The following is a 21,460-nucleotide window of genomic DNA, read 5'->3' as shown; positions in this document are numbered from 1 at the left end:
TTGTTAGATTTAGAGTTTCGGATTTCAAATTTTGTTGTTATTGGTTTTAAATAATTGTCATTCTGTGTTATGTTTTGGTTGTAATTTGTTAAATTTTAGGGTTTAGGGTTTGCGATTTTTTTGGGAGTTTGAATAGTGTGATGGTTTTGCAGAATTGGTTTTTCAAGGAAGTTTATTAATGGCGATTGTCGATTTTTACTCTGCTTCTTGGTGATTCCCCTTCTTTTCCTCCTCCAATTGCCTTAATCGTAACACTCAGGCAACATTTTATTCTCTTTTTTCTAAATTTTGGGCTTTCCAAGAAATTGGAGACTTTTTAATATCTAGCTTATTTGGTGATGTTCCGGATATACTTCGATAACCCGTATCCAGGATCTGCAAAAACCCTATGATCCAGCTAAGTACCTACACAACCAATTCAAGTTAGCTAACCCCGGGGTTTGTTTGGGATAACCACTCCGATGACAAAGTCAGTTGCAATTTCAGGAACATAAGAGAAGAAGAAGAGAAAGAAAGATATAAAGAGAGAATGAGAGAGAGCGAGAGAGTTTGTCATGTACTCCGTATTTATTACCATGTAGATGTTTAAGGCTCCGTTTGGTAGGGCGTAAAACATTTTCACTGAAAAGTGTTTTCCCATTTTACATTGTTTGGATTGGTGTAAAACATTAAAATGTAAAACTTGGGGTGGAAAATCATTTTCCACCTTATTGAAAACATTTTCCCCCCAATTTAGAAGGAAAATATTTTCCATCACAAGTGGAGGGAAAACATTTTCCATCACAAGTGGAGGGAAAATTTTCCCTCACAATTGAATTTTCAATTCAACCAAACAATGGAAAATGCTTAAAATGAAAAATCATTTTCCATTCAACCAAACAACATAAAACTTTAAAATGAGTTTTCCATTGTAAAATGATTTTCATGGAAAACCATTTTACATTGAAAATGTTTTACACCCTACCAAACAGACCCTAAGAGAAGTGCGCTGCAGGGCAGCTATGCTAGCTTGTTGTACTGTATATGGAAGCAAATGAACAAAGTCATATGGGATGAATGTATGAGGAAGCCTGAAGCTGTTATCAAGGATTTATTTGCTAAGCTGTATCATATAATCACTCATATGATGCCTGTTAAGACCAGCAGGAGTAATCCGAATTGGTTTAGGGAGATTTTCTCAATGTGATTGGTTTGGTGTTGTATAGTTTGTGTAGGGTTATATTGCATTCTGTTTTTTGGAATGTTTGGGTTTGTAAATTCTTTTTGGAGCATTAATATAACTTTTTAGATTACAAAAACAATATAATAATCTATTAATTAAGATGATTCCTAAAAGTACCCATAAAGACTATATTATTAATTATGTTTAATTCACAAACATTAAAGTGAATAGTGCAAAATGTCCTAATGAGGCACTTATAAAAACAGAGGGAGTACAATACATGATAATTGAGAATTTTAAATTAAGAGTAAGGTACAATTCTTTTGGACTTTTCAATAGTTATTTTAGTTCAATTCAGTTCAGGTTCATTTCATTTTACATCGGTTTAGTTTAGTTCAATTCAAGCTAGCTTAGTTATTATTATTATTTATTAATATTCCATTCAAAAGAAAAATTATTAATATTATTAAAAAAAACTCATGACAATTGGTCATTGAGTCGGGTTAAAATTTTGGTGACTTGCAAATGTACGGGCTAAACTGGTTCGGTTCTAATCGGGTTTCAAGCCAGAAAACTTTGTTAAGAGCGCAAAAAAAAAAAAAAAAAAAAATAAAAAAAATGTCGGTTTTGAATTGTGGTAAAAAGTTTATAGCTCTACACCACGTCATCGTCGATATTCTACGAAAATATTTTTTTTTCTTATTATCTTTGTTTGTGACCTTTACTATGTGTTTGGTAAAGAAATAGGAAAGAAAAGAAAGGGAGGGAGGTGAAGGGGAGGGAAGAAAAAGGGAGGGGAGGAAAGAAAGATGGGTTTTCCTTCCAAATCTCTCCATTATTGGAGAGATCAATTTCTTACAATTTAATCCCTCCATTTCTTTCCCCTCCAATTTTATTCCTTCCTCACTTGTTATACAAATGAAAGATAATTCATCCCTCCATTTCCCTTCCCTTCCTTTCTCTCCATTTCCTTCAATCTAAACAACGTGTTAGTATTTGTTCCCACATTATTTTTGTCATTCTTACCTCATTTTTTTTGGAAACGCTCTTACCATACCTCATTTTTAAGATACAACTCTTATTGAATTATGTGGAGATCGATTTGGGTACAAAGAACACTACAAATAATACAGTAATAAATAAATAAAACAAATGGAATAAACTAATAAGAGGAGACAATAATCATGCTGTTCAAATTTATAGTAGAAAGAATAGATTTTTGATCTAGAATCCGTCAAAAATTAGTTGTTACATTAATATGACTCCATTTTAACTAAAAATACGATCCTACATATTTAGAACAATTAAATTTTACGAGTAGTATAAATCAAATTTCAAGAATAGAATATGTGACTATTAATTTTGTAAGTATAAATTAAATCATCACAACCTATGTAAACCAGCAAACACACATACACCCACTCAAAAACAGTAGAGTATAATGCTTTGATTTTAATTTAGTTAAATTTTTAATCGAATGTGTTCACGTGAAACCCCAATAATGTCTCATGCACAAGTGGGTCCAAAAGCCAGCCATCCTTTTGTTCCCATGCCTAACTCCAGCTCTCAAGAATCTCCTCTATTTCCCTCCCTTCTTTAACTTCACTCTCTAATTTTCTCTTTCTTTTTCTCTCTACTTTCATTAAAATTCTTCATAAAAATGAGGCAATTAAGAGGACTTTCACCATTAATTACCTCACTAATTCTTCTTATAATCTTCAATGTTGCAAAGTGTTCTCAAGATAATAAGAAGATATTCAATATCCACAAATTTCAAAGAAATAAACACCACTCTCAAAATGCCATTTCAAGTTGTTTTCACCTCAAATCAAGTAAGTACTGATAAAATTAATAATAACTTGGTTACATATATTCATATAAATTCAATGTCCAATTTTTTTTTTTTTTTTTTTTTTTTTTTATTATTATTATTATTATTATTATTATTATTATTATTATATATATATATATATTTTTTTTTTTTTTTTTGCATAATACTTTAGGGGGTAGAGCTTGTTAGCTGGAATGAGAGCTTGTATAATTTTCATGATTGAATGCAATATAGTCTATGTTACTAGGATTCAGGTATTAAAAAACCGGATACAGGTTTGTTTCGAAGTGTCAAACTTGGTTGTATGATGTCGGGCTTTCAAAGATCCGACTTGAGGTTAAATGAAGAGTCCAAATAATAGTACATTATTTATATGGTCTGCCTAAATTGGGTTACATGCTATGAATATAACTGTTTAAGGAAGTTATCTCATTCATTGGTTGATTTCATTTTCAAGTAGTACTATTGTTTGTGCACCAGAAAAATTCCATGGTAAAAAAAGCAATTTGATGATTGTATTTTCTCTTTCTCTTTCGGTGATTGCTTTTTTTATTCCTTAGGTAGTTAGGTTGACCTAAATTATTTACACATTTTGACCTCCTAAGACCTTTCAACAAGTGTGCATGCACCAATTATAGTAAGAAATGTATCAACTTTAGTTTAAACTATCTAATTTATGTTAATCACTCCATAAAAAAGTAAATAATGCTATTGTTTTAATGTATAGTTTCACAGTACAGTTTTTGTCAGTTTCGGTGCCGTGATTCAGCTACAAAAGTGTAAATAAGGGCACGAGTCAATAGGTTAATTATGGTGTAAGAACCTTATTATCTGGCTATAGACCTTTCAACATTTTATGTATATATAAAATGAATGTGACAACTGTGTTATAGACTTAGAGATCAGCTTAATTAAGCACTTAAATCTTGACTGCTAGCTAAAGTTAGCACATTATTGATGCTTTTTTACTTTGTTTTATACACTGTTATGCCAGTGCAAATTGCAAAGTATGATGAAATATGTAGTATAACAACTAGTTTCAGATCTGTAATTTCATGCTAAATGATTGTTTATGCTTTTAGGAAGAGAGGAAGATTCAACAACCCTGGAGATGAAGCATCGAGATTTTTGTTCAAGAAAAAATAGTCATGATCTAAACAAGAGTCTTCAAGAACGTGTAATTTTGGATAATGATCAGGTTCAGTTTCTACAATATAGGATGAAAAACCTCATCTCGGGTGAACTTCAAACCCTTTCAAGCACCCAAATGCCTCTGAGCTCTGGTATGAGGCTCGAAATCTTGAACTATGTGATCACTATGACGCTTGGTGGAAAGAACATGACAGTGATAGTGGATACTGGAAGTGACTTGACTTGGGTGCAGTGTAAACCATGTAGCTTATGTTATAATCAACTAGAACCCATTTTTAATCCTGCGACTTCTCTGTCATACCAATCGATTACCTGCAATTCTACAGCTTGTAGATTGCTGCAGGAAACGACTGGGAATCAGGTAGCTTGTGATTTTAATCCATCAGCCTGTAATTATTATGTTAGCTATGGTGATGGGTCTTATACTCGTGGTGAACTAGCAACAGAACGCCTTGATATAGGAAATTCTCATGTAGATAAATTTGTTTTCGGGTGTGGTAGGAGCAACAAAGGTCTGTTTGGCAGTGCTTCAGGTCTGATGGGATTGGGAAAGGGTAATTTATCATTGATTTCTCAAACATCTGAGTTATATGGTGGAGTATTTTCCTATTGTTTACCTTCCACGGACGAAGGCAAATCAGGATCACTTACCTTAGGAGGAAATACTTCAGTATATAGAAATACTACTCCCATTTCCTACACTCGAATGTTCCAAAATCCTCAGCTTTCTTCTTTCTATATGCTTAACCTAACAGGTATAGGCGTAGGTGGTGTGCATTTATACACTTCAAGTGTTCAACAAAATGGGATTTTGATTGATTCAGGAACGGTGATCACGAGGCTTCCTCCATCAATTTACAGGGCTTTAAAGGCCGAATTTGTGAGACAGTTTTCTGGATTTCCATCAGCCCCATCATTCTCAATCCTGGACACATGTTTCGACCTGAGCTCATACAAGGAGGTTAAAATTCCTACTGTGAAGCTGCAGTTTGAAGGAAATGCAGAACTAAATGTAGACGCGAATGGTGTGTTTTATTTAGTAAAATATGATGCATCTCAAGCGTGTCTAGCATTTGCTAGCCTCGCATATGAGGATGAGATTGCGATAATAGGGAATTATCAGCAAAAAAACAGTAGGATCGTATATGATACAAAACTCTCTCAAGTAGGATTTGCAGAAGAAGAATGTAGTTATTGAGTAGCTGGAACGTTCAGTGTTTGTTTGTGTATACTGTATACAGCTTGTCAGCAACTCGCTGAGAGAATCGTAGCTGTGTTAAATCTGATAGTTGTCTCCTCGGATTAGGAGTATGATCAGCTGAGAAATTGTATACTTTTCATTTGTTACAGTAGATTTCAATCTTATGTAAGGGTAAAAGGTGCCCATCATTTTAATCTGCCAAACTTAGCAGATTTATTAAGAATGTATATGTTAAGATTGAACATTTATTTAGCCTCTCCCTAAAAGCCGCTATATAACCTATTTAACAGAATCACTAATCATACAAGTCTGCCGTACATAATTTTCCCGTGTGATTGAAGATAAGTTCCTTTAACATGGCTCCACTAGATGGGATGTTTCAACAGCGGTCTTCAGTTCATAGACCCACATTTTTTGTGGATTTAATCATGTCATGTTCCACTGTAAGTATACAAGAAAAATAAGGTAGAGAAGTGTGACATATAATTGCTTTATCTAGCAGCAATAAAGTCAGGCATGTAGAGATAGAATAATGGTATATAGTACAGCATATAATTTTTTAAGCTTAAAACTAGCCTTTCTATTCTTTACTATCTTTTACAGAAAAGTTATCATTCATTTAAAAAACAAAACCAATTATCACTGTTATGATGTATCATACAGCACTATCTTTGCTAGGAGAATTGCACAGGTAAGCAGAGAAGTTTCTAACCATTAATTGGTTCTTCAGCCATTATGAATGCTGATTATGTCAACTTCATTTCACCATATTTGATCATCAAGAAATGCTTACTCTGGCCAAACTGTAGAAAATTTGGCTCCATCGCAATCATACTGGCCTGCTGCCAGTTCAATTTGCAGTAGTAAACAGCCAAAAACACTGTGATCAACATTGATCATTACCTCTGACATCTGAACAGTGAGATATGACATTTTGATCAGCTGGTATCAAGAAGAGAGGCCATCTCAAGATTATCAGCCGTAAGCGCCTCAGTATCCCTTTTAGTCTTTGATATTTCTGAAGGGGGCACTGGCAAGTTTGGATCAGTTCTCGGCACCAGAAACAGCAAAAATATTGGTGTCAACCTTAAAAGATTACGAAGTAGAACTGCAAGCCAGAGGTTATCAAATTCTGACCGTGTTACATGTAAAAAATGTAAAACAAAACCTCCTACCCATGTCGAGGTTAGCATTCCCACTTGGTCGATGGACATCAATAATGCAAAGAATGTTCCTTCTATCCCAGAAGGGCAGAGCTTGGAACTAAGTACAAGCAAAGGCATCCACTTCAGACGTCCTATCATATGCGAAACCCCTTCATCAATTACAATGAAGAGGTAATCCGGAATGTAAAGATTCAGATTTAGACGAAGCACCAATACTAGATCCAGCATTCCTGAAGCACAATGCAGCAACTGCGTCCAGAAAAGTAAGTCATGGTAAGGGCGATTTTTCAACATATTCTGATAGAGAAGAACCCCACAAAGAGAGCCAAGTGCCCCTATGGAATATATGGATCCCACAATCTCCTGCATAAAGTAAACATGATGTTAGATATTTGAAAAGTGGTATCAATATTTGACAGTCCACACTAGCAATAATATAGAATTCTAGCACTCCGACATTACATTATAGTATACTATAGGAATCGATTTATACAAGTAAAAACCAAATAAATATTCTTCTTAAGATTTAAGCTATATTGACAACTATACACTATGCCATTGTGGCCTCATGACCTAGCATATCTACTTCAAACTCTATGCCACTCTCTTAGAGCCATCCCCAAAAGGCCAAAACATTCAGAATCATGGGAAATAAAGAAGGGGCAAATCGGCTGATCGAACTTATGGCTGTTCATCGGTCCAAGACCAACCCGGATCGAACCGAAGACCGGACCAATTAAGCTACGACCAAACCCGGACCAGACCGGAAAAATCGGTCCAAAACCCAGACCGGACCGGTTTGGACCGATTTTAGAATTTTTATAAAAAAAATTCTAAAATTTAAATAATTTATGGAAAACTCGAAATTAAATAAAGGTAAAACAATATTTTAACGTCTTTTTTTGTATGTTTAGTACAAAAAAGCTCATACGACTAAAGTTTTCCAATCTTGTTAAGGATTATCTTAATCATTATTAAAGGTTTTATGTATAATTTTAAGCAAAAAACTGGTCCGATCCAAGACCGTTTTTTATAGGGTTTTGGACCGGACCAGATCGAAGACCGGGAAAATAAATTTCTCGACCTGGAGACCGGACCGATTAATTTGGTCCGGTCCATTTTTTCGGTTCGGACCAATTTTCGAACACCCCTATTCGAACTAATTATGAGCTAAATATAGTAATAAAAAATTAAATCAAATATAATATTGTCTCAATGCCCAATTCTCTAGTCATAAAATGTGATTAACAATAGAAGATTGCAACATTGGTTCAAAATTAGACTAATTATACCCTGTGATTTTTTTTACAATAGCCTTTTGAGAAGTGACTACCACAAGCCTTATTATGTGGCATGAATAGATTAGATATATTTTGCAATATAACTTTTTTGATTTTTCAAAGCATATTTTAATTAAAATTCATTTTTTAAATTTCTGAAATTCTTTTTTTATTTTCGAAAATTATATTTTATAATTTCTGAAATTCTTTTTCTAATTTCTTAATTAATTTTCAGAAAATCAAAATTAAATCAAAAATCAAAATTAAAAAATTAAAATTAAAAAAATTGTTCTTCATCCAAAATAAAAAATTTTCGAAAAAATATCACTTTTATTCAGCAATTCATTCAATGTTTAAGTGTTAGGTCTTATATATCCATGTCGTTCTTCAATTCATGTTGTAGCGTTTCTTTATATCAGTTTTTGATTTTTAGGTTTTTGTTCTTAAAAAACAACAATGACATCTTTAAGTATATGTTAAGGAAGAATTACCTGTATAGGTGTTTGCCAATATCGTGGTGGCCGGCGGCATAGTGATTTAGGATGAATGATTGGTGTTCTTCTGACTTTGTAATCGGAGAAGACGTTCATTTGTTTTTACTTTTTGAGTCCTAGTTTGATCCATAAACATGTAATTAATTTATCGCGAACTTGTTTGTGTCTTAGGTAATGACCTAAACTACTTAAGGTCATTACCTAAGATAGTTTAGGTTATTACCTTAGGTACAAACAAGTTCGCGAAAAATTAATAACATATTTACGGATCAAACTAGGACGGAAAGATAAAATAACAAACGTCTTCTTCGATTACACAGTTGGAAGAACACCAATCATTCAGCCTAAATCACTATGCCACCGCGATATTGCCAAACACCTATGCGGGTAATTCTTTCTTAACAAATACTTAAAAATGCAATTGTTGTTAGACTTTTTAAGAACCAAAACCTAATAATCAAAAACTGGAAAAAAAAAAAAAAAAAAAAAAAAAAAAAAAAAAAAACGAAACGTTGCCACATGAATTGATGAACGACATGGATAGATCGAGCCTAACATTGAATCATTAACAAATCTTCGAAAAATTATGATTTTGGATGAAGATTAATGAAGAGCAAGATGAACAATTTTTTTTTTAATTTTAATTTTTTAAATTTGATTTTTAATTTTTTAAATTTGATTTTTAATTTAATTTTGATTTTCTGAAATTAATTAAGAAATTAAAAAAAAAAAAAAAAGAATTCAGAAATTATAAAATAGTTTCTCTGTTTCTTTTTAGTGACACGTTTCTTTAGTTACGTTTGTCAATGCACAACTTCAACCATTAATATCTTTAATTACCTATAAATAAAAATTATAAAAAGTTGATATTTTGAAAATATATACCGTGACGAATCTAACAAGATCCCTCATGACTATATTTTTCATTACGTATAAAGCACAAAATACGGTCAAAGGGGAGTGAGTGAATAGTGCTAAAGTCAAAACGTGTCAACTAAAAAAATACGGAGGTAGTATAATTTTTGAAAAAAAAAAAAAAAAAAGATTTCAGAAATAACAAATAAGAATTTAATTAAAATATGCTTTGAAAAGTCAAAGATTACATGGCAAAGTACATCCAATCAAATCATGCACATAATAAGGCTAGGCTATTGTAAAATCATCCGTGATTTTAACATATTGTTGGCAGAAAAGTATAAAATTCAGAGACAATTATTGGATTTGGGTTAAGAAGGCCAGCTAAAAGGAAGAGGAAGGTATTATCTAGAGAGTATAAAGATCTTTTCTTTCTTCTGTAGCCTACTGCATAACCTTTAAACATGCCTCTGTTTCAAGATTTTGCTAAGGTACCGCAAAATCTGTTATTCCAACAAAAGATTTTGAGCGCGCGCGCACACACACATACAGTCATTAGCTAAGCTTGTATAAGAAAGACTTGAGTATCATATCATCATAACGGGTAATATTATCAGAAAAGAACAGATTAAAATCTTTGGATAAATAGTATTTCTTCATTAGATGGATTAGTTCGCAAATAATATTATGAATTGGTGGGTCTGTCAGCAAAGTTTTATCACAAGGATTCACAACTGAATTTGAATAGAATAGTACCATCTTCATAATGTCAAATTTTCTATTATCCAAAATCCTCTAAGTTCTTTATCACCAATAAGCATGCTTAAAGGGAACTTAAATTGCAAGCAAATCAATCATTCGCCATAATACCCATTAAAAAAGCTTACAAGTTTCAGTATTGATAAAGCTTAAAAGACAGCTATGACAGGCTCAAATAATTTTCAGAAAACAATAAATTACTATCTCACACTTTTGCAATATTATACTAATTTTTTACAACATCACCCCTTAGTTTTCACTACTTGAGGTTCTATAGCAGCTAAAAAAAGTCTTATGATTAAAATCTGTGAGAGCTTTAGATTTAATAGCAACAAAATTACATACTGTGTATAAAGCTAAGAATTCCGTTCAAGACTCAATGAGACAACATAGGCCTAATGAAAAAGTCTTAAGAAGTGTTTAAGGGGATACTTGGGCTAATGATATTCTCCCTCCGTATTTTATTACTTGCTCCACTATCTTTTTGCGCCCGTTTTTTATTACTTGCTCCATTTTCTTTTTTGGAAACTTTTAACAATTTTTACTACTTTCCTCCCCACTAGTGGTCCCCTCATATCATATTTTAATATTTTTCATATTCTATTTCCTCCCCACTTATACACCCAATTTTGCCTTTTTTTTTAGATTTTTTAATTCTTCAGTCAACCCCACTTTCATCATATTTTATTACTTTCTACTATTCCTCCTAAAACCCCTGCGCATGGAGAAATGGAGCAGATAATAAAATACGGAGGGAGTACCATTCAATGAGAATAATAATCACCTGTACCACGAATTATGCCACAGAATTCCAATTTTGTGAAACTGCCATGTGAAAAGGAGTTTCCAACACAAAAACAAACAGACCACAAAAATTTATGCAAGTAAAAAAAATTCGTGGCAAACAATTTGCCATGAATTATTCCCTCAGGTAAACATTATTTTGACAAGCAAAATACTGTGGCACAGGTGTCAATTTGTAGTAGTTTATAATTATTGTATGCATCTAAAGGGAATGTTAACAACTAAAGGCACAATATAAGACAGCCACACTGCAGCAACATAGCCAAGCAGATATAGCTAAAATATAGCACACATATACTTTGAGAAAGGCATTACCTTTGAGAATAATGGACCTCCCTTCCCATCTGTATACCAATAAAACAGTCCCTCATGGATGTTTATGTTAAGAGCAAGTGACGAAAACATATAAAGAGATGGCTTCCAGACATGCTGGGACTTTAATGTGGTCCACATAGCTCTTACAGCATCACCGAACTTCTCATTTACCTGTTTAAATCATTAGTCATATAAAAATTTGATCAATACAACAAAACTCTTAGAAAGGGAGAGGTTATCTTCCAAGCTCAAGGAGAATGACCTAGAGAATTACCCTACTATAGGAGTGATTTCGCACAGGAGCGTCCTTAATTGTCAATCCAACCAAAACAACCAGTGCAGGCGGAAGTGTCAGCAGGCCAAACACACCCTATGAGTGAAAGAAAATTAGAAAACTCCTGCTATTACAACCACATTATGGAGAGCAATAATCTAATATTAGAAGTATTAAACTTCTAGGGACGAGAGAGATGGTATTGATTCATAGAATAAAAAGAGGAAATTGAATAAACAAAGGTAATATAAAGAAACATAGTAGTGCAGCATACAACAAACATGATATAGGGATAAATATAAAAAATAAAAATAAAAAAAATAAAACCAAACAAACACAAAGGAGCCAGCAAATAATATTGGTTTGGTGAAGAAAATATAGAATTAAATAACTTTCCTTTTTGACTTGAACAAGAATAATATGAGAAAAATAGTAAACATTTGATGACTTCATAGCTCACACAATCAGTGACAACTGACTTTCTCACACTTGAAAAGATTCACCTACCACACTCTACTACTCCTGAGCTTTTCCGTGACTAAAATTTTCATAGAACTGCTAAATTCTCTAGGCCAATGAAAGTTTCCAGCCTTAAGTCCTAAACTACACGGTTATTTTAAGTGCATGTATAACAATAAATTAAAAAGGGCAATGTTTCCAAATAATTCACAGCTTTTTAATAAGAATGAAACAGAAACCTATAACTTCTCTCATACATCTCAAATTAAGAAACTGCATTGTGATCCATCAGACTTAACTTCCATTTAACTTATTTAAGGCATTTTTGTTTTAAAAAAAGAATAAAAGAAGTTTAGTTGCTGAAAAATGATTTGGACAATCTAAACTTCTTTGCAGTCCATGAAGTGGCTGTGAACTTTTCAATAATTGTAAAATTAGCCTTGGCTGCCCATAAATGAGGGGGAAAAAGAGAAGAGTTTCAAACCACTAGCTCAAGTGAGGTTTGAATCCCAAAAAATGATTATGCCCTAATCTCTTTTCCAATGTGAGACAATTCACAAATGCATACACAAATAAATATACATAAAACATGGGGTTCCAATACCAACCCCCCCTCCCCCCCCCCCCCCCCACCCAAAAAAAAAAAAAATAAAAATAATATGTGAGAAAACATATGTTTTTATCATCTCAGGGATTCATACACAAGAGATACGAAAAACCCTTAAAGAGACCAGCCTTGGCTTTGACACCTATAACTTTTTTATATTTGGAAAATGGGGTCTGGTCTCTTATTACTATGTTGCATAGTTTGGAAAGCTTATGAGTTCAAGTGGAGTTCCATCCAAAACCAATTGGCAATGGAAAGAGTAACCTCCTAAGCTAACAAAGTAGTCAAACACTCTCCTCTTTTCCAGCGTGGATGAACTCACGTGTACACTGTACGCATATAATATGAGGTTTCAATGATGATCTTTCACCTATCTTTAGAGTAGTACACATCAGTACCGTATATAAGAAGAAACAAACCTTGGACCCAACTAGATGAACAAGAAATCCACTTATTATGAACCCTGCTAGAGCTCCAATTGAAGAGCTTAATCCAGACAAACTTTGCATGTCACTAGCAAGTGTAGGATGAGTGCTACTATTCTCAGTGATACAAGCATCTATTGTCACATCTGCTATTGCTACCCCAGCACTTCCAGCCATGAGAGACAGAACAGCAGGCACCAGATGCAGACCATCAACAATAGACAGGACAAGCATTGACGTAACTCCAAGAAACCCTGGAAGGTCAAAGATTAAATCCAGTACTAAATGATTGTACAAATTTTTGGCCACCAGGGGAATATGATAGCATGAATGTTCTGCTACCAGTGCAATATGATAATAAAACTTGGATGTCCTCTAATTGGAACTTGGAAGCATAAAATTGTATTTACTGAATAATTTTTATTGAGATATGCTATTTCATTTTTAACACAGTACTATATTTTGTTACCTTGGTTATTATTAATTTTGCATCTTATAAAATTGGTTGATGCTTTCTAACAGCTGCAAATAATTTTAATAGTTAGTTTCTTCATTGGGCACTTACCTCCGAGAACCCCTAGAATGCATATACTCCTTTATTTCCTAATGTATGTTTTCAGAGTTAAAGACACCGAATATATTAGTTATTTTAGCACTTCCCCCACCCACCCCACCCCCTCTCTTTCACCATCTCTTGATTACACCATTCATATGTTTTCATCAGAATTGACCTTTAATTGCACATCCAAGAAATCATTAAACTTGTTTTCTTGAGATCTTGACTACAGGAAATTGAACTTCCTATTGAAATACTCCGTAATGTTTTTACTTGGTTTTTGTGGGGTTAAGATATATACTCCTACAATTTGTAGTAAGTTGTGAATAGAGCTTACAATATTCTACATTGTATTTCACAAGAATTCGTACTTTGTACTTGCATTGTTTTACCAAGTCTAACAAAAGACTCTTTCAAAAAAAAAATAAAAAAAAAAAGTCTAACAAAAGACCATGCAAAAATTTATCCATTTCTATGTTGAGGAGCAACTAATGGATCATCGACAAAAATCCTTGCATACAGCCCAAAAACCCCAGTAATCAAAATCATACATAAATTTTTGGAAATTTTGTCAATAACTACCATTTAGATGATCACTTTTGAAAACAACTACCTTTTAAAAAATAATTTTGAAAAAACTCCCATAAAAATACAAAAACTTTAAGTAGCACTACCACATTTAGTTTTACCAGCAAGAATCTCCGTTTTGGGGCCTATTTTGTAAAACTTCCCTTCAAAAAAACCCATATTAAATGACAACATTGTTCTATATTAACCCTAAATTATGTAATACACTTCAATTTCCCCAAATTCTCCAATTTCGTAAAACTCTAAATTCATTTTTTTTTACCAAAAACCCTAATTTTGATATTAAATTGAGAAATTAAATCAACTACAATGCAAAATTAAAGAATATTCACCTATATCGTGTTCGACTACCGAACTCCTTTAATTTCTTGATCACAATTGATTGATATTTTATAAAGTATGCTCCCTCAACCGGAGATTCTAAACGAAAAATTAAATGTGATAGTACTACTCAAAGTTTTTGTGGTAATTTTCCAAAAAAAAAAAACAAAAAGGTAGTTGTTTTAAAAAATGATCATTTAAATGATAGTTGTTACAAAATTTCCTCAGCAAATAACTTTGAATAATCTTTATCATCTTGTTCATCAATAGAATTGATTTGCTTCATTTAATTACTATACTGAGCAACAATTTCCAATTCAGCAATTGAAATAATCTAATCTCCTCGTAATTTTGCACAACAGCAGTTGTCATAATTAGACATTCATCACAGTCAAACATGATTGAGTTGAGATTACATTACTATGAAATTACAAGAATTGCACACCCACTGACCCACCAAATAAACAAAAATGATACTCCATGTATGCAACTTTACAACAATTAACAAACACCAATAACACTTCAAGTACCATATCAACACGTGATTTTGTCATACATTCCTAAATTATAACACAAAACACCATTTTGCGAAAATTAAAACCGAAATGAAAAAAGAGAGGGAATCATACCAGCAAATATAAAGTATGGCCTTCTTCTATACCCAGAAAGAGGAACAACATCAGTAAGAAGACCCCACAAAGGCTTAACAACCCAAGGAAATCTGATAACCCCCATTGAAATCTGAGCTTCAGATGGTTGAATCTTTTGTTCATCTTTCATATAATACTGCATAGTAACACGGCTTAAACCCATACTTAACCCTTGACTAATTCCATAAACTGCAATCACACCCATCACAAAACTCCAGTGTAATTCATCACATAACATGATCACCCAATTTATAGCTGACATTATTATGCCCCAAATTCCTCTTTTTTTGCTCTTATTTTTCTGGGTTTGTTCGTTTTCAAGTGGGTAACTCACTCCTTCATCTCCTTCTTCCATGGATTGAATTGAATTGATTGATCTTAGATTTTTGAGGGTGAAATTTGGGGAAGAAAGGTGGTACTCAGTTGAGGAATTAGAGTTTTGTGCATTGGGTATGTAGTAATTTTGTCATTAGATGTTAAATTGAAGTGCAATGTTGATTGTTGGAGGCAAGAGGAAGATGACTGATCTGAGTATGTAACGGGTTTGGTATAAAACACTACCTATAAGGCTATAAGTACCTAATCCCACTACTCTCTCCAAATTATTTCTTCCATTTTTATTTATTTATTTATTTTTTAATTTATTTTTCTTTTTTTTTTTTTTTTTTTTTTTTTGAAAAAACCCACAACTTGGGACTAATATTATAAATCAAGCAAAGCTACATTGAGGATACAAATCGGGATTACATCAAGCCACACACGTTGGCCATACTTCCACGGTTGAAACCGAGCCAACTCATGTGCCACTCTATTCCCTCCTCTTCACAAAAGACCAAGAAACACAATCAAAATCTCTACAAAGATGAAAAATATCCTCTAACATCAGATGAAACTCACTGAAACCATGGTCTTTCTGCTTCAATGCTTGGACCACCTGAAGGCAATCACCTTCCACCCCAATGCTACGTACCCCCCTTCTCCGCAACCACACGCAAAGCCCAAGCACATCCCTCACTTCAGCCACCTTCACATCCCACTTTTCTTTGTTCTGCGAGACCCCAACTGCAATCAAGTCCCCCCCAGCATCCCTCACCACTGCCCTCAGCCCACAACCTAACTCCCCAATAAAACTCGCATCAACATTAACCTTCATAACACCCACCCTAGGAGGAGCCCACACCGAGGGAAAATTATTTGAAGCAGCAGAACCCCCACTCGCCACAATCCACTAGCTTTAGCTTCTAGAGTTTCTTCACCAATTTTTCTCACATAACGCACCACCGCACCTGGTTCCTTCAGTTCACCCTCCACCACAAGCGAATTTCTAGCACCCCAAATGGCCCAACACAAAGTAATAACCTCAGCCACTTCATTCTCACTAAGCTCAAGAAAGCACGACTCCCACCAATCTAGAATATTGTACACTCTCATCTCCGCAACGAAACTATAATCAGTCACATCCTAAATAGCCTTCGCTCCCCTACAATCTTTGAGAGCATGTATAGTGGACTCAAAGCCTCTATTGTAGATCACACACTCAGGGTTATAGTCATAGATTTGAGTTTGAATACCACAACGAGTCGGCAAGGCATTTTGACAAGCTCTCCACGCAAAAACGTTAACTCTAGGAAGCACCTCAAGCCACTGGTTAGTCCACACCCGAACACTCTCCCCATCCCCAATCCTCCATCTCATCACTCTCCTTACTACCCACCGAGTCTCCGCAATGCCACACCATTTATAGCTAGGATTAACACCCACATTTGCCTCCATAAATGAAGAATTCGGGTAATATCGACCCTTTAAAACCTGTTCAATTAGAGTACCCGACTTCAAAACCAACCTCCAAGCTTGCTTCCCGAGAAGAGCCCAATTAAAGAGTTTGGGATCACGCAAACCCAAACCACCTTCATTTTTTGGTTTACATAGTTTTTTCCAAGAGAGCCAATGTATCTTCCTTTCCCCTTGCTTCTGACCCCACCAAAATTGAGCAACAAGAGACTTCAATTCATCACAAAAAGAAGATGGTAATTTAAAAACACTATTGCGTAGGTAGGGAGAGATTAGGCCACCGCCTTTATCATAACCTCCCTACCCGCCTTGGATAATACCATCCCCTTCCAACCTTGGAGTTTCTTCCAAAGTTTATCTTTCACTCCTTTAGTAATAACCTTCTTTGACCTACCAACCACCGTAGGGAGCCCCAAGTATCGATCATGAATATCCACCATACGGACCCCTAATTTGTTTGCCACCTCCACCCATCTATTATCCGAAACACCCTTACTAAAGGAGATAGTTGTCTTAGCTTGTCAAAATTTAGTTCTTGGTCCGACGAAAACTCATAGGTCTCAAGCACTTCCTGTACCACCTCCACATCTCCCAACGAGGCCCTCGAAAAAATAATGCAATCATCCGCAAACAACAAATGATTAATAGAAGGGGTCGTTGGCGCAATACGAACACCATGAAGACTACCTCATTCCTCCGCACTTTGAAGCAAATGAGAGAATACCTCTACACACAAAATAAACAGATACGGTGAGATCAGATCCCTTAGCTTGATGGATGACCCTATTAGGCACAAACTCATCCGACGGCCGTCCATTAATTAAGACGGAAAAAGAAACTGATCGAACACATCCCATCACACACAGTCGCAAGCCAAAATCAAAACCAAATTTCTCCAAAATTGCATCAAGAAAATCCCATTCAATTCGATCATAGGCCTTCAACATATCCAGCTTCATAGCCATACAACCTCCCTTATTTGGCAAATTTTTCATATAGTGGAAGTTCAAAAGCAACTAGAATATTATCCGTAATCAAACAACCCGGAGTGAAAGCACTCTGGTTCACTGCAATTATATTATCAAGGAAGACTTTTAACCTGTAATCCCCCGTATTTTTAAATATTTTATAAATGAAATTTTATTTTATTTATAATATTTATTTGTATTTTTCCATAATTTAATTTTCAAATTATTAATTTGGGTCAAAAATTATTTTAGGCTAAATTATTTTATGTACCTATATCCTACAATCCATTACTATAAAAACAAAGCCTAACCCATTTGTTTATTTAATTGGCCCATTATTTTCATGAGGCCCAATTCTACCCTACAATTCTCTCCTATAAATACCCCATGAATCCCCAAATTTTCCCCCACACAAAAAGTTTAGTCAAAATTTCTTCCTCCCTCTTGTTTTCTCTTCTTTTGTTAATTCAACCCAAGTTTAAATCTTTATCAATTTTTGTTATTTAATTGTTATTATTGTGGTTTGTTTATGTATATGAATTATAAAAGATTATAAATTTATAAGTTTTATTATGCTTAAATTATGCATCAAACTTTTAGATTTATTTAGTTAAGAAATTAGGGTTTAAAACTTGATTTTCATGGTTTTAGGGCTTAAAAACGTGTTGCTAAAGTTATTCAATTTAAGCATGATTATATTGTGATTCTACTATGATTATGATGATGTTTAATTTAAAAGCAAGTTTTCAATTTTTCGTAGTTAATTTATGATTTCCGTTCTTAATTTCTCTTAATCACGTTTTAACTCTGACTCGTCTGATCTTTGCAAAAAAAATAGTGTTTTTCGTGTGTAAATGACGTTTTAATCAAAACTCAATACCTTTGGTAGAGAGCACCACCCTCTCGTGGCCAAGTTCAGCCTCTAAATATGGTTTTCGGACAATTTTTGATTTTTAACGAAGGTTTAATGTTTAAAATAAATTTTCAGATTTTTATAAAGCTTTAAACTTGCTGTAATTTTATGAATAAGTATGTATTTTAATGTTTTTATGTAGGAAATTTTAAGAATAATATATAAGCTTTTAATTCTAGCAAGAACGAAGGTTTTAAAGTGTTATTTAATTGAATTTTGAAGGTTTGATTGAGTTTTTATGAAACTAGTTGAATTCTAATTATATATTTCAAGTTTAGATTGTTGTATTCATACATTCTACTATTAAATTAAATTTTCAGATTTTTAATCTTGGTTTTAAAGGTTTTGAATCATGGTTTATGATGGATTTTTAGGTTTTAAACATACTAACCTACTACATGATGATTATTTCAAGAAGAGATGTTTATGAGGTTGTTTTATAATCTTAAACTAAATTTCCAGATTATAATCCTTACTTTAAAGTTGCTGGAATTTTATGTTATAAGCTATATTTTCATGATTTTAACATATAAACTTATACTTGAACTATTGAATTATTAACTTTGACTATTGTGAGTAATTTAAAAGCATTACTTCAATGGTTTAAGGGGTTTTAAAGTAAGTTAATATTGCTGTAAATTATATTGCTTGGGTATTGATTGAATTATTATTGTTTGGTTTAGGAGAGGGCTTTGTAGAAGGCGATTTTTAATTCCGTAAGTGGCCAACCAGCTCGTGTCCTCAAGGTACGTACAAGGATATGAAAACCTTGACTTTAGAAACATGTTTAAGGACTTGGAAAACCTTAGAATCATGTTAGGAAACTTGTAGATTGGTTGGAATTGTATGGTAGTAAGTTTGATTGGTGATTAATGTGGTGATTGGCTTTGTTTCATGTATGAGAATTGCGTATTAATTTATCTTGTAAGTATTATTTATGCATTAACATGAAAGATGAGCTTAGAGGCAAAGGTACGTGAATATGTGGAGTGAATTATTGTATTACTCGTTCATGATTAATGAAATGGAATAAGTAAAGGGAGATTTAAAGTCTTATAAGACGAGGTTGAGGATTGAGGTGCCTTATGCACTTAAGGTGTTTATACACCGAGGTAGTTAAAGGATTCAATACGAAATATTGTTTGTCACTAATAAATCAAGAATTGAATTGGAAATTTGAATTGTTTGAATGATGGATGTATGATTGGTTGTATTGTTTTGCATTTGAGTCATCGCCAAGTTTAAACTGGTAAATCACGTAAAGTGCAAGATGGATGAGCAATAAAACTCTGGATTTGTGCACACCTAGAGTATTGACAAACAGGGGTTGGGGTACACGGGGTATTAGCCGAGTACTTTTCAAAGGTCGTCTGATCTACGAGTCTCTTGTTTTTAAATACTTTTAAAATTATAATGAGTTAGATGAGATCTCATACTAGCTGTTTTGGGGTTTTCTGATGTCCTGCGGGAGAGTTACAATTCCGAGACTGGAACCGGACTCCTGTACCTGCAAAATAACGGAGACTCCTGTGAGCTCCGCCTCCAACGGTCAAGTTAGTATCTGATTAAGGAGTAATTAATGCGGAAATTAAAGTGATTAGGTCTCTCTAGGTGAGAGTGATTAACGTAGGAAATCTGCTTTGTTAGCGAGATCAGCCGGTTATTACTGTGTGTAATTAATGTGTTTTTCCCGTAATGTTTCTGTGTTTTTCCTTAATGAGGATTAAGGGAGGTATTTATAACCTTGGAAAACGTGCCCATCCTAGGTTTAGGTTAACCTAGGGCCGATTGGGCTTCCCTCGGAAGTTGGGCCTGGGTGGCCGGTTTCTCCATTAGGCATGGAGTATGCCACATGTCGTGACATAACAGGTCCAAGGTGGACGAATAAGCGCGTGCCACGTGGCAAGCCCTGACAGTTCCAACTAGGGGACACTTGGCAGGACCTGATTGGTCCACGTGGCGCATTCCGATTGGTGGGAGAAAAATCCCCTAATCATTTGCCCCTCACAGGTGGCACGTGATTGGTCACGTGTTACCTGTGACAGGTGTCGCACTGTAACGGGCGACGGCCTGCTACAGGTGTCAGTCGGCGAAAGGACGAGAGATTTTCCCGCCCAAATTTTGAATTCTGAAAGTGACCCTTCGCCTTCTCACTTCGCCTATATAAGGGAGAGTTGTCTTGAGTCATTTTCACACTTTGAGAACTTTTTGTCAACATTCGGACCCCTGAACTTGCTCTGACATTTCGGACCTTTTCTGCCTACCGCCTGTTCTGACAAGCCGACTGCACCGGATTTCCAGAACTTCATCAACCGTCACTCGTTCAGGTAACTCAGTTCTCTTACTCTTAATTTTCTTTTTATTTTCTGAAATGGCACCACGGAAGCACACGACACGACCTAGGTTAGTGATCAGCCGGTCACCGGGGACGGCTGAATCTAGGACTAGGAGTGCCGCCGCCCTTTTCCGGACCCATCTTTCCCTTTATACAAAGTCCGACTGTATCTGTGTCTATGCAGAGCAGGATGGCCAGAACGAAAAAGACAGCTAGGATCTCAAATTCAGACGGCTCCTCCCACAAGGTGCCGATTAGTGAAACATCTGACCAGGCGCCAGATGTGGAAGTGAAACAAGGCGGCCTGGATGCCGGCAATTCTGTGGGGGGAGTCATAGTGACCCCTTCCCATTTAACAGTTAACAAATCTGCTCCTTTTCAAAGAGAGGAGGCGGGCCCCTCCGGGAGAGGGGAGGAGTCGTCCTCTTCAGACTCGTCGGAGGACGATTCCGAGTCAAGCTCCTCTGGCCAGGCTTCTTTGGGTACAGAAGAGAAAAACAGCCGCCTGCAAGAGGCGAGACTTTCTCACGCAGTTGAGAAGGGGGACAATTGGG

At 34.7% G+C, this 21,460-nt stretch overlaps 3 protein-coding genes across 3 annotated transcripts; 1 reads left to right on the top strand and 2 right to left on the bottom strand.

Moving 5' to 3' along the window:
- The first annotated feature begins 2,615 nt into the window (after positions 1 to 2,615).
- On the top strand, positions 2,616 to 5,629 carry LOC110692153 (aspartyl protease family protein At5g10770-like). The gene is made up of 2 exons (XM_021869152.1): positions 2,616 to 2,994; positions 4,076 to 5,629. The coding sequence occupies exons 1-2, from the start codon at positions 2,823 to 2,825 to the stop codon at positions 5,341 to 5,343; spliced, it is 1,440 nt and encodes a 479-aa protein (XP_021724844.1). The 5' UTR covers positions 2,616 to 2,822; the 3' UTR covers positions 5,344 to 5,629.
- A 131-nt stretch (positions 5,630 to 5,760) lies between these two features.
- On the bottom strand, positions 5,761 to 16,482 carry LOC110692151 (probable folate-biopterin transporter 3). Its single transcript, XM_021869151.1, has 5 exons — positions 14,879 to 16,482; positions 12,779 to 13,038; positions 11,294 to 11,389; positions 11,020 to 11,190; positions 5,761 to 6,875 (listed from the first exon to the last, which is right to left on the bottom strand). The coding sequence occupies exons 1-5, from the start codon at positions 15,252 to 15,254 to the stop codon at positions 6,285 to 6,287; spliced, it is 1,494 nt and encodes a 497-aa protein (XP_021724843.1). The 5' UTR covers positions 15,255 to 16,482; the 3' UTR covers positions 5,761 to 6,284.
- Positions 15,708 to 16,330, bottom strand: LOC110692089. Its single transcript, XM_021869073.1, has 2 exons — positions 16,119 to 16,330; positions 15,708 to 16,062 (listed from the first exon to the last, which is right to left on the bottom strand). Exons 1-2 carry the CDS (start codon positions 16,328 to 16,330, stop codon positions 15,708 to 15,710), a joined length of 567 nt encoding a protein of 188 aa, XP_021724765.1.
- Positions 16,483 to 21,460: the final 4,978 nt, after the last annotated feature.

This window comes from Chenopodium quinoa, unplaced genomic scaffold (assembly GCF_001683475.1).
Source record: "Chenopodium quinoa cultivar QQ74 unplaced genomic scaffold, ASM168347v1, whole genome shotgun sequence".
Classification (NCBI taxonomy): Eukaryota; Viridiplantae; Streptophyta; class Magnoliopsida; order Caryophyllales; family Amaranthaceae; genus Chenopodium; species Chenopodium quinoa.
The sequence above is the reverse complement of the archived record's forward strand: the minus strand, read 5'-3'. Positions and strand labels throughout refer to the sequence as shown.